The sequence below is a fragment of the Poecilia latipinna genome, unplaced genomic scaffold (assembly GCF_001443285.1).
Source record: "Poecilia latipinna isolate Pla-1442-1.1 unplaced genomic scaffold, P_latipinna-1.0 Scaffold581, whole genome shotgun sequence".
Classification (NCBI taxonomy): domain Eukaryota; kingdom Metazoa; phylum Chordata; class Actinopteri; order Cyprinodontiformes; family Poeciliidae; genus Poecilia; species Poecilia latipinna.
The window spans coordinates 212513-231973 of record NW_015113197.1 but is presented as its reverse complement, the minus strand read 5'-3'; the positions used below and the strand labels follow the sequence as shown (position 1 = coordinate 231973).

The following is a 19461-nucleotide window of genomic DNA, read 5'->3' as shown; positions in this document are numbered from 1 at the left end:
CGCCCACGGAGTCAGCCGTGCTCCCCTGGACTGGAAGCTGTTGGTTGTTTTTACCTCAGAGTGGCCAACTCTCTGTTATTCCTATATCAATTTGATACAGTAGGACTTCCGCACAGCGCCTTCAGTCACTTTTTTCAACCATTAAAATAGTTTAGTCGTTGTTAACAAGTTGTAACCTGTTTTTCCGAGCCGCGTTTAAACGCAACATGAGCGCTACGACGCTTGCGCTGGGATGCGGCAGCGAAGGAGACCTGCTGCTGCTGTGCAGAGCTACTCAGCTGTGTGTTAGAGTCATGGCTTGGCAGTCAAACCCGCAAAATGCAAAGAACTTTGCACAGTTTTTCCCTCAAACTAAACGACTGAGTTGATAATGCTTTTGGATGCAGGTAATGTTAACTAAATGATGACTAGTTAATACAAATACAACACCTTAGGCGTGTTAACTAGTAGCCTGCAGGTTACTGATGTTGTTGTTTATGTTCAAAAGTGTGTAGTACTTGTTACATTGAGTAACTTTTTTGGAAAAAAGGTACCTTTCAAAAATTGTAATACACTGCATTTAGGGGTGGCAGAGTAAAAGGTGCTGAGTATAAATCTATGCTAAGCCTTTGGTAAAAAAAAGAAAAAGAAAAAGAAAAGCATGTTTGACTTTTCTGCTTGATAATTGAACAATACCTTTTGTTGGACGATCGTTTAAAACAGTGGTCCCCAAACTTTTTCCTGTGAGGGCCACATAACGTTTCCCTTCTCTGGTGGGGGGCCGGAAATTGTTGACTGGGGGGTGAGGGGGGGGTGCATTTCTCGATTGATTTTTACCCAGAAAGCACATGCGCAAAACCCATGAGTGAAACGGTCACTGGGACTGACTAGTATATATTCCATTGAGGGAATGTAACTATAATATATTCATAATTTCTCATATGTTAACATAAAGGCTCGTTTTGAAGTATAAGTTGCTTCTTACAGGCATCGCTTCGAAGAACTCGACCTGGAATGCGGCGTTCATAACAGACACGTGTGTTCATCTTCTCTACCACTAGCAAACAACCGTACTGATTAAATAACATAAAAGTCAAGCAGTTCCCTAAAAGTCCAACAGATGGCAGCAATGCGCCATGCAAAACAAAACACCCAGAGTTTACAGGACACACTTCCTGCTAAAGAGCCCCCCCTGGTGGTTGAAGAAAAATCCACATATAAACCGGAAAATACAATAAATCTGAATGCTTTCTGGTATTGTTCAGGGGGCCGGACCAAATGTGGATGCGGGCCGGATCCGGCCCGTGGGCCGTAGTTTGGGGACCCCTGGTTTAAAATCTCGACACATTGAAGGGAAGCAAGAAACCATAAAAGTGTTCAGAGGGTATGGATAAATTGGTATGGTTCTGTAACATAGAATCAAGAAAATTGTGGACAACCCTTGCCATCCTCTTCATGAGTCCATCACAGAAAAACTGTGTCTTCAGTCGGAGGCTTTTTCAAACCCGCTGTAATACGGACTGCTACAGGAGATCGTTCCTGCCCATAGCCATCTACAGCAACTCTTCAAAGATTTGAGCTAATTTGATTTACAGCAACATTTATTTAAAAAAGTTTTAAATAAATGTTGCTGTAGATGGCTGTCAATCCCTTAGGAATAAGAGATTGATTAAGATGTAGCAGGAACAAATTTCATATGGTTCCTGTGGATTTGACTTTTTCCTTATTGGTAATAAAAATACAGCTTTGTACTTGAAATTTGTTATGTCTGGCTTAATTATTATGAAATAAAACAGAACCTGTCTTGAAGGAATGATAGTTGGGGTCTGTCTATATGCTGGAACTCTTTGGTCTCAGGAGTGATGGAGGGGTAAATGTGCTGGATTCCACCCTAGCAGTCGAAACATGGTTCGAGTAATTTATTTATTTATTTATTTATTTTTTTGGCTCTAGTGGCCTTTATTTGAAAGTGCTCAGAAAGGAAAGTCAGGTAATGAGAGAGAGGGAAGACATATGGCAAAGGTCATCAGGCTGGGAATCGAACCTGTGACGGCTGTTTCGAGGACTATGGCTTCCTTATGTGGGTTGTTGTTCCCTCAGCCGCCACAGCACCCTGAGTAATTCATTCTTAAGTTTATTGAAAAATTATGGAAAAAGGATAATTTGTGATTTTCACCTTAAGCATCTTGACTGTTTGCACGAAGACATAAATGGGTTTAAACCATCCGATCAGACTCTGTTGCTACAAAAGTAACCATGCCACATCAGTCAGGCTTTCTTGAATATTTCCATATGAAAATGTAGTGTTTCCTCCGTTGTGCTGCCTTCAAGTCCCGCTTGCTTTGGAAATCCAGACAGACATCAGATTGGCAGGCAGGCCGCTGTATAGCATCATCGCTCGCCAGCCAGCTGCACTTCCTGTGATAAGCCTGCCGTTCATTCTGGGCCCGAAAGTGCTGGATTCAATCTGGCCATCTGCCGATTGCTCAGCATTTCTGTCTGTCTCCGCATAAACTGCAGCACATATTCCTGTCAGTCAGGACCTCAGTGTTTACCACCTTCATTTCATTTTATTGGCTTCAGCAGAATAATCAGTGGAAAAAACTCAGAAAACCTCTCAAAACCAGGGGAAAAATATTTTGAACAAGTTAAATATGATGAACAAAACTTGATTTAGCAGGCAGTGATTACACAGAGCAAATATTCTGGAAAAGCTGATGAGTGACTGAATGCAGTAACAGCCTCCTTCCTCGTCACCCTCAGCATGTGAGAAGAATGATAAGTCATTGAAGCCGGTGTCTGATCTGAATGAAACGACCAGGACTTCCATTAGAAAACGCTCAGCCGGCTTTGAGCTCTCATCTTTTTCTGTCTCTCTGCAGAGCGGAGAAACGGCGGCGCGTTGGAAGAAGCTTAAAAGACGGACGCCTTCAACAGAGATGTGAAGAGAGTGTGTAACTTTCTAACGACATAAAGAGGAGGAGGTATGAGGTTTCAAATGGGTTTTAATGATTTACTGTTTCAGAATAAAGGTGCACCGTATTGAAAATACTGTGTTTATGTTCCTGATAGAGCCTCAGCTCTAACTGTGCAGAATCATCACAATACGAGGGAAATAACTCGTATTACTACATATTATATACAAAGAATAATACAAAAACATACCTTTTGGTATACATATGGAGCTGTTCATTTTCCCAAGTTGGCATACAGAACTTTTCATGGAGCATATCTAATATGTTTGAAAGAAAATGCAGGTTGCAGGTTGGAACAATGAAACACCCAGACGCAATGCTATTGGCATGCTAGCAACAAGCAGCCAATCCAGGACCTGCATTTATTTTCCTTGGTGCTTGATTAGTTATACTTCCAAACGCAGAATTCAGGAAGACAGTAGATATTATGTACCTTCTATGGTAGTAATGCGTAAACCTGTTTCTGATTCATGACTAAAGCAGGTTAGCAAAGAAAAGGAGTGCTTCCCTTCAAATAACCATCTGCTTCATTAGTAAATATATATGTTATTGGAGTAACACTTCAGACATTAACAGATGCATTGCTTTAGACATCCGTATAAAGCTTTTATAAATGTAAATGTTGACGTGCTATTAACACTTAGTTTATGCACATGAAATTTTGACGCCCAAACATCACACATAAACATCACCTCAAATAATGGAAAGTTATTTTGGGTGAATAAAACATTACCACCTCTTTCCTTCCCAAGAGATGATAAAGGCAAAAGATAATCATATACTATTAATATATAATATACTGTGACCAGTGCACTTTGTGCACTTTGTGCACTGGTCATAGTATATTGGTCAGCATGCACTCACCAGAATTAAACTGTAAACTTAAATAAATCCATACATGTACAGCTTTAGGATTCAGATAAAAAAAAAAAAGCAGAAATATAAATGAATAACTGAACTCAAATTATAGACGAAACAATGAGCAAGTTTTATTTCAACAAAACTATTTATTTACTGTGTCCTAGATTTTTCATGTAGGAGATAATCGTAATCCTATTAGTGAGAACACGTTTTTCTCATCATGCCTGAGGTGTCTGCTAAGCAAAATATTATCGTAGGCTGTGAGGGTTGGGGTGGGGGTCTAATCAGGAGAAAAGAATCAGACAGCAGCTGGCTTTTCTGCAGCACTTTGTTCACAGTGGAACAGGCTGGGATCGTAAAAATCTCTTGACAACAAGATGTTATTGCTTGAGGTATTGTGAGACAGCCGCATATGGGAAATATATAGATGTGTTTATGTAATCAAAGTCAGGCGCAGAGATATTAAACTGGAGAGCTCCTAAATAAAGATGCATGCACTGCAGTCACCCTCTGTGGTCTGTTTGTCTGCTTTTATTTCCAGTTATACGCCTGAAGGCCCAGTCAGTTAGGCTGAACCCAATCACAGTGTGAATCTGAACTTCATTAACTTGTGGAATAAGACAGACAGTTTTAATTTTTTAAATAGAAAAATACTGACAAGTAGTTTTTTAAGACAGTGCCATTAATTTACAAATGATAAACATGATCAGATTTAAACACTGTTTGCTTTGTAAAACATCAGCTAAGGGAAAGTAAAAGAAATCTCTAACGTCCTATTGTCTGTGTGATTGTCTTACATGTAGTTATTGAAAATATTTCATTGTGTAAAGCTGAGCAGTGACTCTTAGATCATTTGCAAATCATTTTTGTGCTGAATCCAGATGTAACATAATGTCCAGTGATAACTGAAACACTATGTGAGCGCTCAGACGGAGGTAAAGCTGCAGACACACTTTCCCCTCACATCGTTGTGATGCTCTTCCTCTTCCATCTCTTCCTCTCCTTCCACTCCCTCATGTCTCTGGTCACCTTTGACCTCCACATTGTCGGGGACACTTTTATGTCACTTCATCTTCTTGACCCTTCCTCCTCATTTCTCTGAAGATTTAAAGCAACTTCACCTTGATTTCTCTTATTGGTGATTGTTGTAATTTACTGGATGTGCCCACATCGGAGATGCAGTACTTGCTGCTTAGAAAGGATGTAAAGCTCTACATCCTCTGCAGCTATTAATAGTCCCTCATCCTACAGAGAAAGATTATTCCCCTGTGGAAAGCATCTAGACGGCTGCCAATCTTGCAAAGACGCTTGTCTCAGCAAAAGGGCTGCAAGGTCAGACTGAGAGTTTAAAGAAATTGCAAAAATAATAAGAAAAAAAAAAACAAAGAGCTTTTTCTGAGAGTTCTCACTTAGTATGCTAAACACGTCAAGTTCATAAAAGCATCCAGTATGTCTTGGCTTAAAGTGTTGAAGGAGAAAGCTTTGGATCTGAGTAAACCACAAGACAACAAAATATAAAAGGCCATGTTTTTAAAATGAGATGGTGGAGGGGAGGTCATTTTGACTTGTTCCACAGCTACTGAACTGTGTTACAGTTATTTAATTGACTTCTGTTCACCAAAAACATCCTGGTGTCTAATATGAAGCCAATCTGCTTGACAGATGAGGCTTCGGGGTCATCATCAGGTCAATGATCCCCAACACAGCAGCTAATCTACATCAGCTTGACCAAAGAAGAAAATGAACAACATGCTGCAAAAGTCCAGAACTCATAATTGAGATGTTCTGATGACAAGAATAACAAACATCACAAACCTCACACTGAAATTATGTTGAGTTCCTATTAAATCCTGGGGTGTGTTGAGCCCTGACTGGAATCAGAAGTCATTTTCCCATCAGTAGCTGCATTTCCATTATCCATAGAACAGGAAAAGCTGAAATAATTTTGCTGAATAAAAACACATCAATTCCGTAAAAACACATGTCTTTTGAGAAAAAGTTGTTGCACTGGGATGAGGTGGTTTTTCAGCTGTACCAAAATACATGAATTTTGCAAAGCTGGAATGGAAACACTTTTTTTTTTTCCATCTCACCAGTCACATGATCAACAGCTGGATGTTACTACTGAAACCCTAAAGAAGGATGATGGTTTGTTTTTGTTTCTTTTATGTGCAGCTGGCTCCACCAGAACTCTCACTGCATCACACAGTTCATTAAAAGTTGTGTCATCCCAACGTGTTGAATCCTTAGCTCTTCTGTAAAATCACCAACTACAATTTCTCCACAACCCCAAAATAGAGTGAAATAGAGAAACTCCCACGTTTAAAGGGCTTGATGTTCCAAAGTCTGAACAAGACACTGACGTCTCCTCTGATTGGCTGATACATAACGAGAGCTAGCATCAAGCCTGGATTATGAATATATCTCATGTAGCTGTTTACATCTGTCACTGTCATGGTCACAGGAACAAGCTTATCCATGTGCAATTTTAATTTAATTTCTTATTAAATGGAAACACTGCAAAATAGTGAAATAGAGGGGTTTTTTTTTCAATATCTGTAAAATGTAGGCTTGTGCACATCTGCAATGGAAATGCAGCCACTGTATATGAATGTGCTGAAATGAAAGCCACCAAAGTGTAATGTTTGGAAGTTCTGGAGAAAGATGGCTACAGAAGTAGTGAAGGACAGATTAACAGTAAAGACAGACTGTGGCAGCTGGAACAATAGCTGAAAACAATGAAACAAAAACTCTGTCATGTTTACACGAGAAGGTTAAAAGAAACTTCAAACAGCCTTTAAATAAGCCATCTTTGAGAAGATTCAGACCACTTCCACCTTTTCAACTGGTGCACCTCTAACTGAGCCTGTCTGCAGCCCCGCTGTTCCAATATGCACACGCCCCCTCTGCCTCCTCCAGCTGATAATCCCTCAGGCTACTTTTGATTGTTACTTCAAATCTTTCAGCTGTCTGAAAGTGCTTGTGAAATCAGCTAAACTGTGAGCAGAGTGGCTGGGTGGGTTATTCCCCCCCCTTCCCCACCACTTTCTGCACCTCTTCCACCTCTCCTTCACTCAAGTGTTTCCATTCATTATGTGCATGACATTCTTTGTCTGAAGGACATTGGCAGTCAGCCAGGAGTCTCCGCTGAGCCAGTCCAGGCGTTTAATTGAAACCATAAAAGAACTTTCTGTTGGCACAAAAGCCCTCATGTGGGCTTTGTTGCAATTAGATAGACCAGAAAGGCCAGTGAACCTGATGAAAGGGGATTAGCAGGAATGTGTTGCTTGGATATTATGTGAAGTGTGCCGCGGCAGCTTTCAGAAGAATTAGTAAAGGCTTGACCTGTCCACCACCGGTCAGGGAAAAGGACAAACTGATGACTAATGGAGTGAGAAAAGGCAAAGCTTAAAACCCAGCTTCACTACCAGGCCTGCAGAACATTGTGCACACTGCTGCTAATCAGCTGCTCCCACCTACAGCCCAGCACTCTGACACAGTTAGGGGCAACTTCATTACACGAGCTTGCCCAGAGTGAAGGTTTAACCAACAGAGCTGCGGAGGGGTCACAGTGCTGGAGACTCGCCTGCAGTCCACATAGAACCATAAAGGTACATATGGTGATTCTTCATGCCTTATGAAACTGTAGCTGAAGCTGCAGCTCACACTGTTTTTGATGCCTGGCCATGTTTCTCTCTGTTTTTCATAACTTTGGCGGTTTTGATGCAAATTAATGAAATTTGGCCAGGTTGTGAATTACGCAGGTAAAATTAGACAAATTTAAAAGTTAAAACAAGTTTATTATGATTATCATAATGACACATATTATGGCAGTCTTTAAAAGAGCATTTTGTGTGTATGTGTGTGTGTATGTGTGCGTGCGTGCGTGCGTGTGTGTGTGTGTGTGCGTGCGTGCGTGCGTGTGTGTGTGTGTGAGAGAGAGAGAGAGAAATCCAATTGAAAAATAAGAGGCCCTGGAAAATGTCCTTGTTTGCACCAGTGTCCCGCTTTGTTAGTGATAGTGGTTATAATAGCCCATTAAATGTCATATATATTTTTTTGCCAAAAGTATTTGCTCACCTGCCTTGATTCATATATTAGCCTAAATGGCATTCCATTCTTATTGCCAGATGGAGACAATCTGAAGGCCACATGAAGTTTGGAGTTCTGTAGTGACTGACTCTGCCGAACCTGGCGACCTCTTCAGCATCCGCTGACCCCGCTCCATCACTTCACATGACCTACCACTTCATGGCTGAGTTGCTGTCGTTCCTAAATACTTCTATTTTCTTACAATGCAGCTGATAGTTAACTGTGGAATATTTAGGAGCGAGGAAATTTCACAACTAGACTTGTTGCACATGTGGCGTCCTACCACAGTTCTGTGGGCTTGGGAAATGTTTATTATTAATGATTATAAATAAATACAATTATTATTATTATTGCCTTAAGAGTAAAATAAACACATATACATTTCAACCAGTCCTATGAATAACTAATAAAACTAAACTCTATGTTATCAGTACCATTCATTAAACCAGCAGTTGTTTATTTCTTTACCTTGAACATCATTAATTGTGGTACCATTTAAAATGATGTTTTCCTGCTGAGTGTAAAATCAGAGGGATCATGCCAGATGCTGATTGGTAGAAACCAGATCTTAGGCCTCCCAGGGCTCTGGGGTTACAGTTTTACCAAATCTCATCTTGCTGCAAACCTAGTTTTTCTGACATGATTGGAGTGTTCCCACTCAGCGGGGCTGCTTCAAGGTGGATTAGGGCTTTCTGCTGTGAGACCCAAGTTATTCTCAGCTTCATCATAACCCTGTCCTCAATTCCAAAGCACTTTATAAATAGATGAGCAAATGGAACGCTGGTACATTTATGGACTGGGCCTTTTGTTTCACAGAGAAACTCTGCGAGATTTTTTTTTAATTGGGAATTTTGTAAAAGATGAACTGCTGCAGGGCTGAGGTCAAGATTCTAAATTACATATTTCCAACATGTAATTGCTGATTAAATTGATTTGCCTTTTTCGTCTTTTCTTTAGGTTAAATCGAGGTGTGGTGTGTGTGTGACCTGTTTCACATCAGATCATCAGCCTGCAAAAGGTAAAAGCAGAACTCCTGTGTGCAAACTGCCCCCAGTGGAGAGACTGTGAATGACATGGAAACTGGTCCCAGTATTTGTTGAGGCTCCAACCTGGGTATTGCTGCAGCTATGTGTGTGAAGGTAATCCTGGACAAAACTGTACTGCAGAGGGACGATGGGTTCAAATGTTACAGAATCTTTGCTGGTTCAGCAGGTGTCGTGTGTGTGTGTGTGCGTGTGTGTGTGTGTTATGTTTCTGTCCGTGGAGAGAAGTTCTCGTCACACTGCCTCTGCATCGTCTCACAGCGCCGTGGTGAAGGCCTGGGTGGGTGGGGAGGGTCAGCTGGTGTTGTGAATCAGGCCGCTGAGGTGTCAGGGACGGCTTCTTCACAACACCAGGGTTCCTCCCAGCCATTTCCTGCTGGAATACATCAGTGATCTGCAAGAGAACTGGGCTGAAATAAACCCTGAAGTCATTTCCACAGTTGGAATAAAATGCACTTTTCAGTCTCGTATAAATCGATACAACGACCCATGAGTTTGCTTTGATTTTTGTTGGAATGTTGATGTTATTGAAAACTATTTAACCAATATGTATTATAAACTGAACTTGACTTCATTAGCTGCATTTCCACTGACCATATTATTGCAAAAATTGTAATTAAAAAAATTTATTAGCTTATTGGAGACATACCGATTAAGAAAAAAAACAAACTCAAATTTTTTAATTTAAAGATTTTGTGCTAGATGTACTTAAATTAGTGTATTTTACAAAACTGCAATGGAAACACTTTTTTGCATCATGGGAGTGATGTGATCAGCAGCCGGATATTACTACTGGCAAAAAAAGAAGAAGACGACGACAGGAAGTGGTAGGAGGATGATGGCGTTGCATGGTTTTTAAATATCATGTGAACCGACTTATGTATGTGATTTTAATTGTGTTTTTTATTTAATAGAAACACTGCAACTGCAGATTTGTGTTTTTTGAGATCAGCAGAATACTGATAATTGTTTTGTAATTCCATTCCATTTGTAATGGAAACACATCCACTGTTTGATAACTATGATAAATGTGGAGTGGACGTAATTTACTACGAATCTGTCTGCATGATTGAATTAAATTGATGTTTTTTGTAAAGTACCTTGAGATGGTCATGTGTTCAATAAACTGAATTGAACATGTGACCATTGGGTATTGATCAGCTTTCTGACCAAGGTCCTCAGTCAACTGGCTTTACCAGTCAAGTTGCAGAAATGTCTGAAGGACAATCAGATGAACCTGGTCTCAGTTCTGAGTCTTATAGTGTGACTACTTATGCATGTATTATGTTTAAATATTTACATTTTTAATTTTTTTTTTATATTTGATAAGGAAAATAAACCTTCCACTTCTATTTTAATAAATGACTCAGTGAACAATGTAGTTTTTGACTCCTTATTACCACTTATTATACAACATGACAGACTCTTTTTCAATTAAAATGTATACACAGTTTTGTATTTGTTTTATTTTTATTAAATGAAACAAATGCAGTGTACTACAGGACTGCATGATCTAGAACATAACTAACACTAATATACATGGGGAGGGATGAAAATAACCAGAACAAACAAGGATGGATAGATAGATAGATAGATAGATAGATAGATAGATAGATAGATAGATAGATAGATAGATCAAACACTGGTCTTATTAATCTGGGCGACTTCATTCAGGTAGGCGATGAATAACTTGGTTCCTTCGATGTAGTTGTACCTGCAAAATAAAAAAGTATTTTGTGCATTTTTAAAAAAAATTATTCAACTCAGTTGCACATTCACAGAAATGTGCAACTGAACTATGCTATTTTTAATAACTACACAGTATTTTATTTATTAATTTTGCCCTTATTGTACACTGTTACTCCTAAATTAATTTTATATATTATATTATATTTGTTATCTTTATGTGAATCTACATGTGTCATTAACTGTCACTTTCCTAATGTTACACCAGATGTTCCCCACTGTGGGACAGTAAATCATATTTCTATTTAATCTTTCATTCAGAAACCTCAGTGAGTCTCCACATGCATCTACATAAGAATGATTTCAAAGGAGGAAAACTAAACTTTTAGAACCGACTGACCAAGCGGCTGAAATTAATCTGAAAGAAAATCTGTGGAGTCACATGAGGGCACACAGCTAACATTATACCCACAGCTTCCAACAGTGTCATTGAGCAAAAGAGACCAAAACTGAAAATAATTAAACTTATCCTGTAAAATAAAAAAAGGAAATTAGAGTAGTTGTTAGGCATGAAGTGTGTAAAACCTGCTCATTTTCTCATTCTGGGAGTGCATTCCATCATCAAAGCCTCCAATGGGCATCATGATGATGCTTTTCCCCGTCACATCCTGGAAGGTTCTGGCAATGGGGATGGTCCCACCTTCACGGATTAGATCAGGATCCACATTGAAAACTGAAAGAGAGCCAATATGTATCATGTATGTATAACTCAAATGCAAAAACTTTTGTCTATTGTATGTTCTTCAGTGTTGGAAAAAAAACACAACAAAGCATTTTCAAAAGCCCTAAATACTTTTACAATTTCACAAATAAGCACAACATCTCTCGTCAGCTTAACAAGCTTCTGTAAAGCCAAACAGTTCAGGTAGAAGAGAACTGAAGTAAAACATATAGCTGTGTGCAGTACAGATTATTTCTTTCTATCTATAATGGCTCTAAAAGGCTGTTGTAGGATCCAGTCCCTGGAAAGCTGAAGTAGCTTTCTTACCTCTCTTGATCGCTGCCTTTCCAGCCTCATACAGAGGGTGCTTAGTGTCAGCCAGCCAGGGCTTGGCCCCAATCACCATGGTAACTTTCAGCGTGTTAGGACTCTTTCTCTTAGCAAACACAGACTGAAGGTAGTCCGTCACCTAAAGCACAAAAAGGAGATGTTAGTAAAGCACAGCACGACATAAATCAACACTCTAAAGAACTCATATATGCTACCTGTTTCTTGACCGCTGCTGGGTCCATGTCAGGGACTTGTCTTATTGAGAACTTAGCAGTGACCTTAGCAGGGATGACTGTCTTTGTGCCGGAGTCAGAGAAAGCCCCCTCTATACCATGGATGGAAACAGTGGGGTAGCGCCACCTATGGGCCAACAAGTCCACCTTTGGAAGAGCAATACAGAGACTCGTTGAGTCAGGAGAAAACTCTTGTTTTTTTTTTTTGGGGGGGGGGGTTTCCAACTTGACTTTATTACTACCTTGTTGTTGTACATGAGGTGGCTGATGCCAGTCTTGTTCTTGTAATTGTCCACGTCAAACTCAATATCTTGATACATTCTCCATTCTTCATCCGACAGAGGAGCCACTGCTTCCCGGATCCCTGGAATTAGAATCTTTCCACTGGGGCTGATGAGTGTGTCTGAGAGAAAAGTGACCATATAAAGCAACTCAGGATTTTTTTAAACTATTTTTTCTGTAATTTCCCCCAATATAAAACATTAGCTGAGGAAAGCATTCAAAATTAAACCATAGTTTATAACTGGCAAGTTTTATTTTACATCTCTGTAGAGAAATGTTGACCCATTCATGTTTGCAGAGTTGTTTGAAATGAAATTTGAAATTTGAAATGAAATTTTATTCGAACATGATACAAATGCAAATATAAAAATAAAATAGTGCACAGTAACAAGAAGTGCATAAGAAAGAAGAGAAAATACAGATTTTTTGTTTCAGTTAACATATCATGCTCAAAATGGGGTAGGAAGAAGTGAGAACTTATAAACTCCTACCCCCTAAACACTTGAAACTTTAGAGTCCTACTGTCATTAAAAAAAATCAAAATCAAAGTGGCAGTGGTTTTAATTCAGTCACTTTGGATTTCCCCCCTCCCCAACATGCTACTGCATTTCACTCAGTTTGAATTTGACTAGATCATCCTAAAACTTCCATTTTGATTTCAGCTAAGACCAAAATAGTATCAACACTAAGTTTGACTATTGGTGTGATTATGTTTTTCTGAAATGCAGTTAGAGTCAAAGCAGATGTAATGGGATACACAGCTTCCAAAGAAGTTCCGCTTTTATCTCATCAGTCTATAGAATATTTGTCCAAAAGTCTTGAAGACTGCTAAGATGTTTTTTTTTTTGTGAAGAGACAGCTCTTTTTGGTCAGAAGTTTTTTTTTTTGCCCTGCAAGTTTCACTTTTCTGCTACTTGTTCATGTTGTCTTCATTTGTGGAAAATGGTTATCACTCGTGGTTCTCTGGACTCACTAAAAATGGTTTTCTTTTTAGACCAGTAGATCTGAGTAACTGTTTCTCATCAGCTGTTCACCTTCTTTATTAGCTTTAGACGTGATGGCTTGCTTTTTAAAGTCTTTTAGCACATTTCATGTTGACAGCAAGGTTCTATTTAAGTGATGTTGTTCTACACGTCTGGGATTAATCAGGTCTGGATGTGCTCACTGAAATTAAACTCACTGTTTTTTAACATATCAATTAATTCCTGATTTAACAAAAAAGGGGTTGCAATGACTTTACCATAGGGTGAGCTTGGTTTAGATAGATTTTTCCCTTGTTGAATGAAATCATTGTCTAAAAACAGTTTTTTATATTTGCTGATGTTATCTTTGATAGTAACATTATTTGACTATCACAAACATTAGCATGTGAAAAACAGAAAATTTGGAAAACAACGGTAGCTAAATACACCAGATAATTTACTGTAACAACATATAGGTTTGAACATTTTTTCAAAATGATGATTTCTTACTGAGGAGATTTGTCAGGAGGCTCTTGATTTTATTTTAAAATCTGACAAAAATGTTGTTATTTTTTTCAAATTGTACAAAGCACAAACTACTGCAAAACATATAGGTACCACATTATAAACCAATTCAGTTCAAATTTCCCTAACTTATCTCGCCATTTCTAAACACTCAAGTATTTTAGGGGATGTTTTCCATAGAGACCAAAGGGTTCTGCTCCTTTAGCCCTTCAGTTAATTCACTGGGGACTGTTTCGATGAGAATTTTTTATTCTTAAAAGAAAACAGCTGCATAAACTACCAAAGGGAACAGAAACGCAAATAAACAGGGCAAAGTGTAAGAATCAAAGGAAAACGCCCTTTAAACCCACCAAGAATGCCAATGAGGTCAGTCATTGGTTCGATCACAGTGCCTCCATAGACACCAGAATGTAAGTCTTGTTTAGGGCCTTCAACCTACAAACACACAACACAGTAAGAATCAGATACAGACAGAAAGGTTTCAAGAAAGAATTCTACAACCTCAGCAAAGAAGTAGCAGTTCCCTCTGGTGCCATAGGTTAAGGCTGGCCGGCTGCTCAGCCAGCCACAGTCAGAAATGACGATGTAGTCCACATCGGAGAAGAAGGTGTCTCTCTGCGCCAGGATCATTGCATCCAGGCCGTTGGAGCCTGTCTCCTCCATACCCTCAATGAGAAATTTCACATTCACTGGCAGGTCCTGGTGGATGCCAAAAGTAGAGTTTAAGAACAAATGCAGTAACTGTTGACATACAGACATATAGCCATTTGAAGTTAAATGGCTATATTTACATAATACATAATAATGTCTCTATAGGGGTTGGTGTGTTTTCTCTCACCATGCTGAGGGCTTGGTAAGCCTGTACGGCGTGGATCCAGGCCAGAACCGGAGCCTTGTTGTCTGATGTTCCTCTTCCATACAGATTACCTGAAGGTACAGTGCCATAAAACATATTTATTTATGACACTATAGCTAGAATTCGCTGTAGGTCAGGAAAATTTAAATGCAAATCACAAATTATGTCATTTTTGAGATGTTTCAAACAGACATAATAGTTATCTTTGGACTGATGTATGAAAAATAATTCCACAAGAAGAAATCATCATTTAATCAGTTAAAAATCAAGTTTAAAAAAAACTGAACTGAACATAATGGTGGCTACCGTTGATGTCTGTCAGGTTGTAGGGATTGGTAGCCCAGCCGTCCTCCAGCTTCGCCGGCTGAACATCCACATGACCGTAGACACACACTGTGTGTTTGCTGGGGTCACTCCCAAACTGAGCTGTCACTACTTTTGGCAGTGCTATCGTCTGTCCACTTGGAAGCTGCATGTACAAAGGCATGGTTGGTATTCACACATTTCTACAAAATGACACACTATCCCCAGATTTTGAAATAATATGGCACAATGTGAATCAGTACCAGGGGGTGTTAATGTATGTTTATACATTTGGCAGAAGCTTCTATCCAAAATAACTTACAAATGAGGATATGACAATACAGTTAAAACAATAGCTAACTCAAATTCAAAATTCACAAATACTTTATTGATCCCAAAGGGAAATTAGATGTTGTAACTCATTAATTTAAATTCTTCAAAGAATTATTGTAGATAGTGATCACTGTTGGCAGGAAAAATCTCCTGTAACAGTCTGTCTTACATTGAATCTGAATAAGCTTCTGACTGAAGGCACTCTGTTTTTCCAAGAGAGTCTCATAAAGAGAATGGTCAGGGTTGTCTATAATTTTCTTTATTTTACAAAGAATCCTTCTTTGAATCATCATCTCCAGAGGTTCCACAGCCATCCACAGAACAGAACCAGGACAGAACCAGAACAGAACCAGAACAGAACCAAGACAGAACCAGGACAGAACCAGAACATAACCAGAACAGAACCAGGACAGAACCAGGACAGAACCAGCCTTTTTTATCAGGCTATTGAACCTTTTTTAGGTCCTTGGTTCTGATGCTGCTGCCTCAACTGATGACGGATGAATAGATGACACTCTCAACAACAGACTTATAGAAGATCTGCAGTATCTTGCTAAAAGCCTTGAAGGATCTTAGCTTTCGTAAGAAGTCCAGTCTTCTCTGTTCCTTCTTATTGATGACTTCACTGTTGAGTCTCCAGTCCCGTGTGTTGTCCAGATGAACACTGAGGTATTTATATTCCTCGACCACTTATACTTCTTCTCCCAGGATGCAAATGAGGTTTGATTTTATTATATCTTCACAAGATATAACAAGAAGATATATTCAGTGTTTGTGAAGAAGTCTTCACAAATAGTGACAAGTTTTTGATATTGTTGTTTTTGTTCAATCAGAATGAGACATCATACGTTTAACTCTCATGGGAGGTATTTTCAGATGCCTGTATCCAGTCATTATAACAATCTAAAGAAACAAAGTGCTAAATAATTTAGTTTTTCCTTTTACAAGTGACAATTACTCTAGGCTGGTACTCCAGGTGTTTGTACTCTTTTATTTTAGTTGGTGTTTTAAGTGAACTTAGTCTCCTGGCAATAACCTCCTTTTTGATCAAATTCAAAGTACTCCATTAATTCCACCTTTCACTTTATTGTTGTCGTTGCTGAATAAATGTCAGATCATTAACTGGTTTTCCATAAAGTGGCTGCCACTGGGTCTTGGGTGGAGCAGAAGTGAAAGGTAATTGGTGAGCAGGGCACATTGAAAGGCTGAATGTTTAGATTCAGTTTGAATATGGGATGCTTTTATCCAGAAGGTGATGCTGTAAATTGGGTCAACTGGTAAATCAAGCTATAGTTTTGTCATCTCAGGTATATTAACGAAGACATATACCTGTCCAATGGAGCAACCTGTGCAGAATTTTTATTAGCCTACTGAAGTAAAGACGACACACTCCAAATTCTCAAAGAGAAGTTAAAAAAGGGAATCGCTTTAGCAGAGACCTGGGGGTTTTGTCACTGACCTCTTGCTCTCCGATGTCGACCAGTTGTACCGTCCCTCCCATCAGTCTCAGCTTCTCAGCCACCAGCTCCATCATGCGGTGCAGATCTGGTCTTCTCAGAATGTTGCTCGAGTCACTTTCAATTGCAACCCACTCCCTCAGAGCCTGGCGCACAAATCAAAATCTCATTGTGAATTAGCTACAGCTTTTAATTAGTCCAAAGAAAGTTTATGTTGATATAACAGAAAGTTATTCTGTTGAATAAGTGAAGTGAATCCTCCTGTAAGCAACTAATACCCACATCTTCAACAAATCATAATTTTCTTCCTCCTAACTTTTATGTCAGACCTGTCCTCACATACCTGTGGACATGAACTATGGAGTGCTTTTATGAACCAGAACTCAAACAAATGAAATCTCTAAGGATGACCTGCTGTCATTGTGCACTATGGTGGAGACACAACCATAGTCTAACCATGTTAGGCTGAGGGTGAGCGGAAGATCCTGCAACAGAAAACCTTCTCCCACTTTTATTTGAGCTTTTTGTTAATAGGTGCAAACTGCTTGCATTCGCTGGACCCAGTGAGTGTGGTTGATCAACATGTAGTCAGAGCAATCAGCTTTGGGGAGAGATGAGGCAAGTAATATGTCAAAAAGTTGAGCAGTGAGATGGAGAAACAGCACCATCAGTGGTTCAAGTTGTCACCTCAACATGTTCTTCCTGATGGTCATCAACGTACTGCGCCAGCTCGGTGTACTGGGAAGCCTGGCCACAGGAAATGACCAGCAGGATGAAGGGGACGGTTTGAAGATTCATCTAGTGGAAAAATGAAAAATCGAATGATAGTGGGAGTAGCTTGTTGGAAAAAGAAGTTATCACAAATCATCTTAAATTAATAATCATTACATCATAATTTAACTGAATATTGAAGTAGTTCTAATTTAAAACTCAAGCAGGTACTCAGCAATTATCTGTACAGTGGCTCTCAAAGATGTACATACCCTTATTAAACTAACAAAAACTGACTAAATAAAACAGGTGGTTTTAGTAAAACACAAGAAAACTTAAAACAACACATTCTGTGCTCTGAAAATATTTAATATAAGCATATAAGCATACTTTCTCATTATTTTTCTTAGTAGGTAATATTTATTTTATTTTCATTTTAAATGTGACCATCATTACACAGCTTGTCTGAAGATCCACTATCTGATGACTTCATTAGGATTTAACTGAAGTGAAAAAAAAATTATATTATATTAAGTTCTTTGTGTTGGCCTTTTATAAAGACTCTTCAGTTGGTGTTTAAATATTGTCAATATAGTGACCCAATAACACAGAATTACCTAGTAATATTTTCTAATATCTTGTCCACTTTTAACATTTTTGACACAGAAACATGCAGGCTGCTGGCAGACCACCCAGAGCCCTTCTAACACCTCACTTAGCAGGTTGTCAGTGAAAACAAGATGCAATATGAGACAATAGTGAGGAAAACCAGAAATGGGTTTAGGACGTTGCCGTGAGACCAACAGTAGGACTAAAGGAGCTCCAGGAATTAAAGTACTAGTTGTGTCCCACATGGAAAAACCTGTTCCCTCCGTATGTAGTGGTCCAAGATTGAAAAATAGAAATCTTTTTTCCACAGAATACTCAAACACATTTTCATGCAAAGTAAGAACCTTTGGGCCACAGATCCAAAACATCTAATTCACAGAGAACAGTTGTGCACACCTTTGCTGGGATGATGTAGATAAAGAGAGATCATATTTTACAGTATTAGACTCTAAATCATTCCAGATTTGATGAAATGATGCAACCAGACTCTAGAACTGAATATGGCAAAAAATCTGGGTGGTAAACAGTGGATAAAGGAATTTGTTTCCATCTGAAATATCTGCAGAACATTTGAAAAGCAGAATGGGAATTCTCTGATTAAGATGTGACATCCTGACTGAATCATAAAATGGTATTAGATGTTTCAACAAATCAAGTTTGCATCCAGGGTTAGGTTTTTTTTTTAACAAAAATCTATTTAATGTATTTGTTTTCAGCTTAATTGTATAGATCAATTTAAAGGTGGAGAACATTTAGAAATAATTTGAAACTTTTAACATCTACAAAAGCATTTTAACATGAATGTGGAAACATTTTAGACCCTCTACAACCTTCTGCTCTGCTGAGTCACTCCATCACACTAAGCAGCTTTTTAACAGAACTTTTACAACTTCTGCCTGATCCCTCCAAACCGTTAATAACTTTTCAGCTTTATCTCGATACAGATTAAACCTTATTTCTTATATTGATGAACATATAATATGATGAATATATTTCCTTACCTTCTCTTAGATGCAGTGGAAACAGTCTTATCAGGCCCAGCAGCTGTGGCCCCATGTTGCTGGTGGGACATTTATACACATTCCCTCATGCTGCACTCTTACCGGGCCCCGGGGTCACACTGTCAAATGTTTCCTGACATCTTGCCAAGACAGCAGACAAATGACTTTTTTCTTGCTGAGAGAGACAAAACTCCACTCAGATCTATTGATCTTGGTCCAAGAATGTGCTTGGATCAACGATGGGGGGTTAAGGGGAGGGGTGCTCGGAAGGACAAAACATCATGTGAAACTCCTAATTATTGTGCTCCCCCACACACATAACAAGTTGCACAACAGACGGCCCCCTGAACTAAACCTCAAAAGAATAGCAGTTTCTCATAGGGCAATGTGAATTCATGGGAAATTATAAATGGACCAAACTTTTCCACTTATATTGACTCGTAGCGTTTTTCATTAGAGTCACATTCACCCATTCGCACTCACAAATGCATACATATTTACA

The 19461-nt window shown here is 39.0% G+C and overlaps 1 protein-coding gene and 1 long non-coding RNA gene across 4 annotated transcripts in view; one reads left to right on the top strand and one right to left on the bottom strand.

Annotated features, from left to right (window-relative positions):
- The window catches only part of LOC106953443 (uncharacterized), a 44144-nt gene extending 34914 nt beyond the window's left edge, over positions 1-9230 (top strand). The window contains exons 3-4 of one of the 2 annotated variants that reach the window (XR_001426197.1): positions 2862-2963; positions 8865-9230. This is a non-coding gene — a long non-coding RNA (uncharacterized LOC106953443). Of the gene's footprint in view, positions 1-2861; positions 2964-7945; positions 8239-8864 lie in introns of those variants that run through there. The other variant, XR_001426198.1, reaches the window with a different exon arrangement.
- A 1155-nt stretch (positions 9231-10385) lies between these two features.
- On the bottom strand, positions 10386-19061 carry cndp1 (carnosine dipeptidase 1). Of its 2 annotated transcripts, XM_015042214.1 has the most exons (13): positions 18960-19061; positions 17326-17436; positions 16641-16784; positions 14852-15014; positions 14528-14616; positions 14191-14388; positions 14040-14124; positions 12163-12323; positions 11903-12067; positions 11685-11826; positions 11222-11369; positions 10557-10664; positions 10386-10524 (listed from the first exon to the last, which is right to left on the bottom strand). In XM_015042214.1, the coding sequence occupies exons 2-12, from the start codon at positions 17434-17436 to the stop codon at positions 10586-10588; spliced, it is 1485 nt and encodes a 494-aa protein (XP_014897700.1). In that variant the 5' UTR covers positions 18960-19061; the 3' UTR covers positions 10386-10524; positions 10557-10585. The 2 variants fall into 2 exon arrangements, with proteins under 2 accessions (XP_014897700.1, XP_014897699.1); XM_015042213.1 differs by having other exon boundaries at positions 10386-10664.
- Positions 19062-19461: the final 400 nt, after the last annotated feature.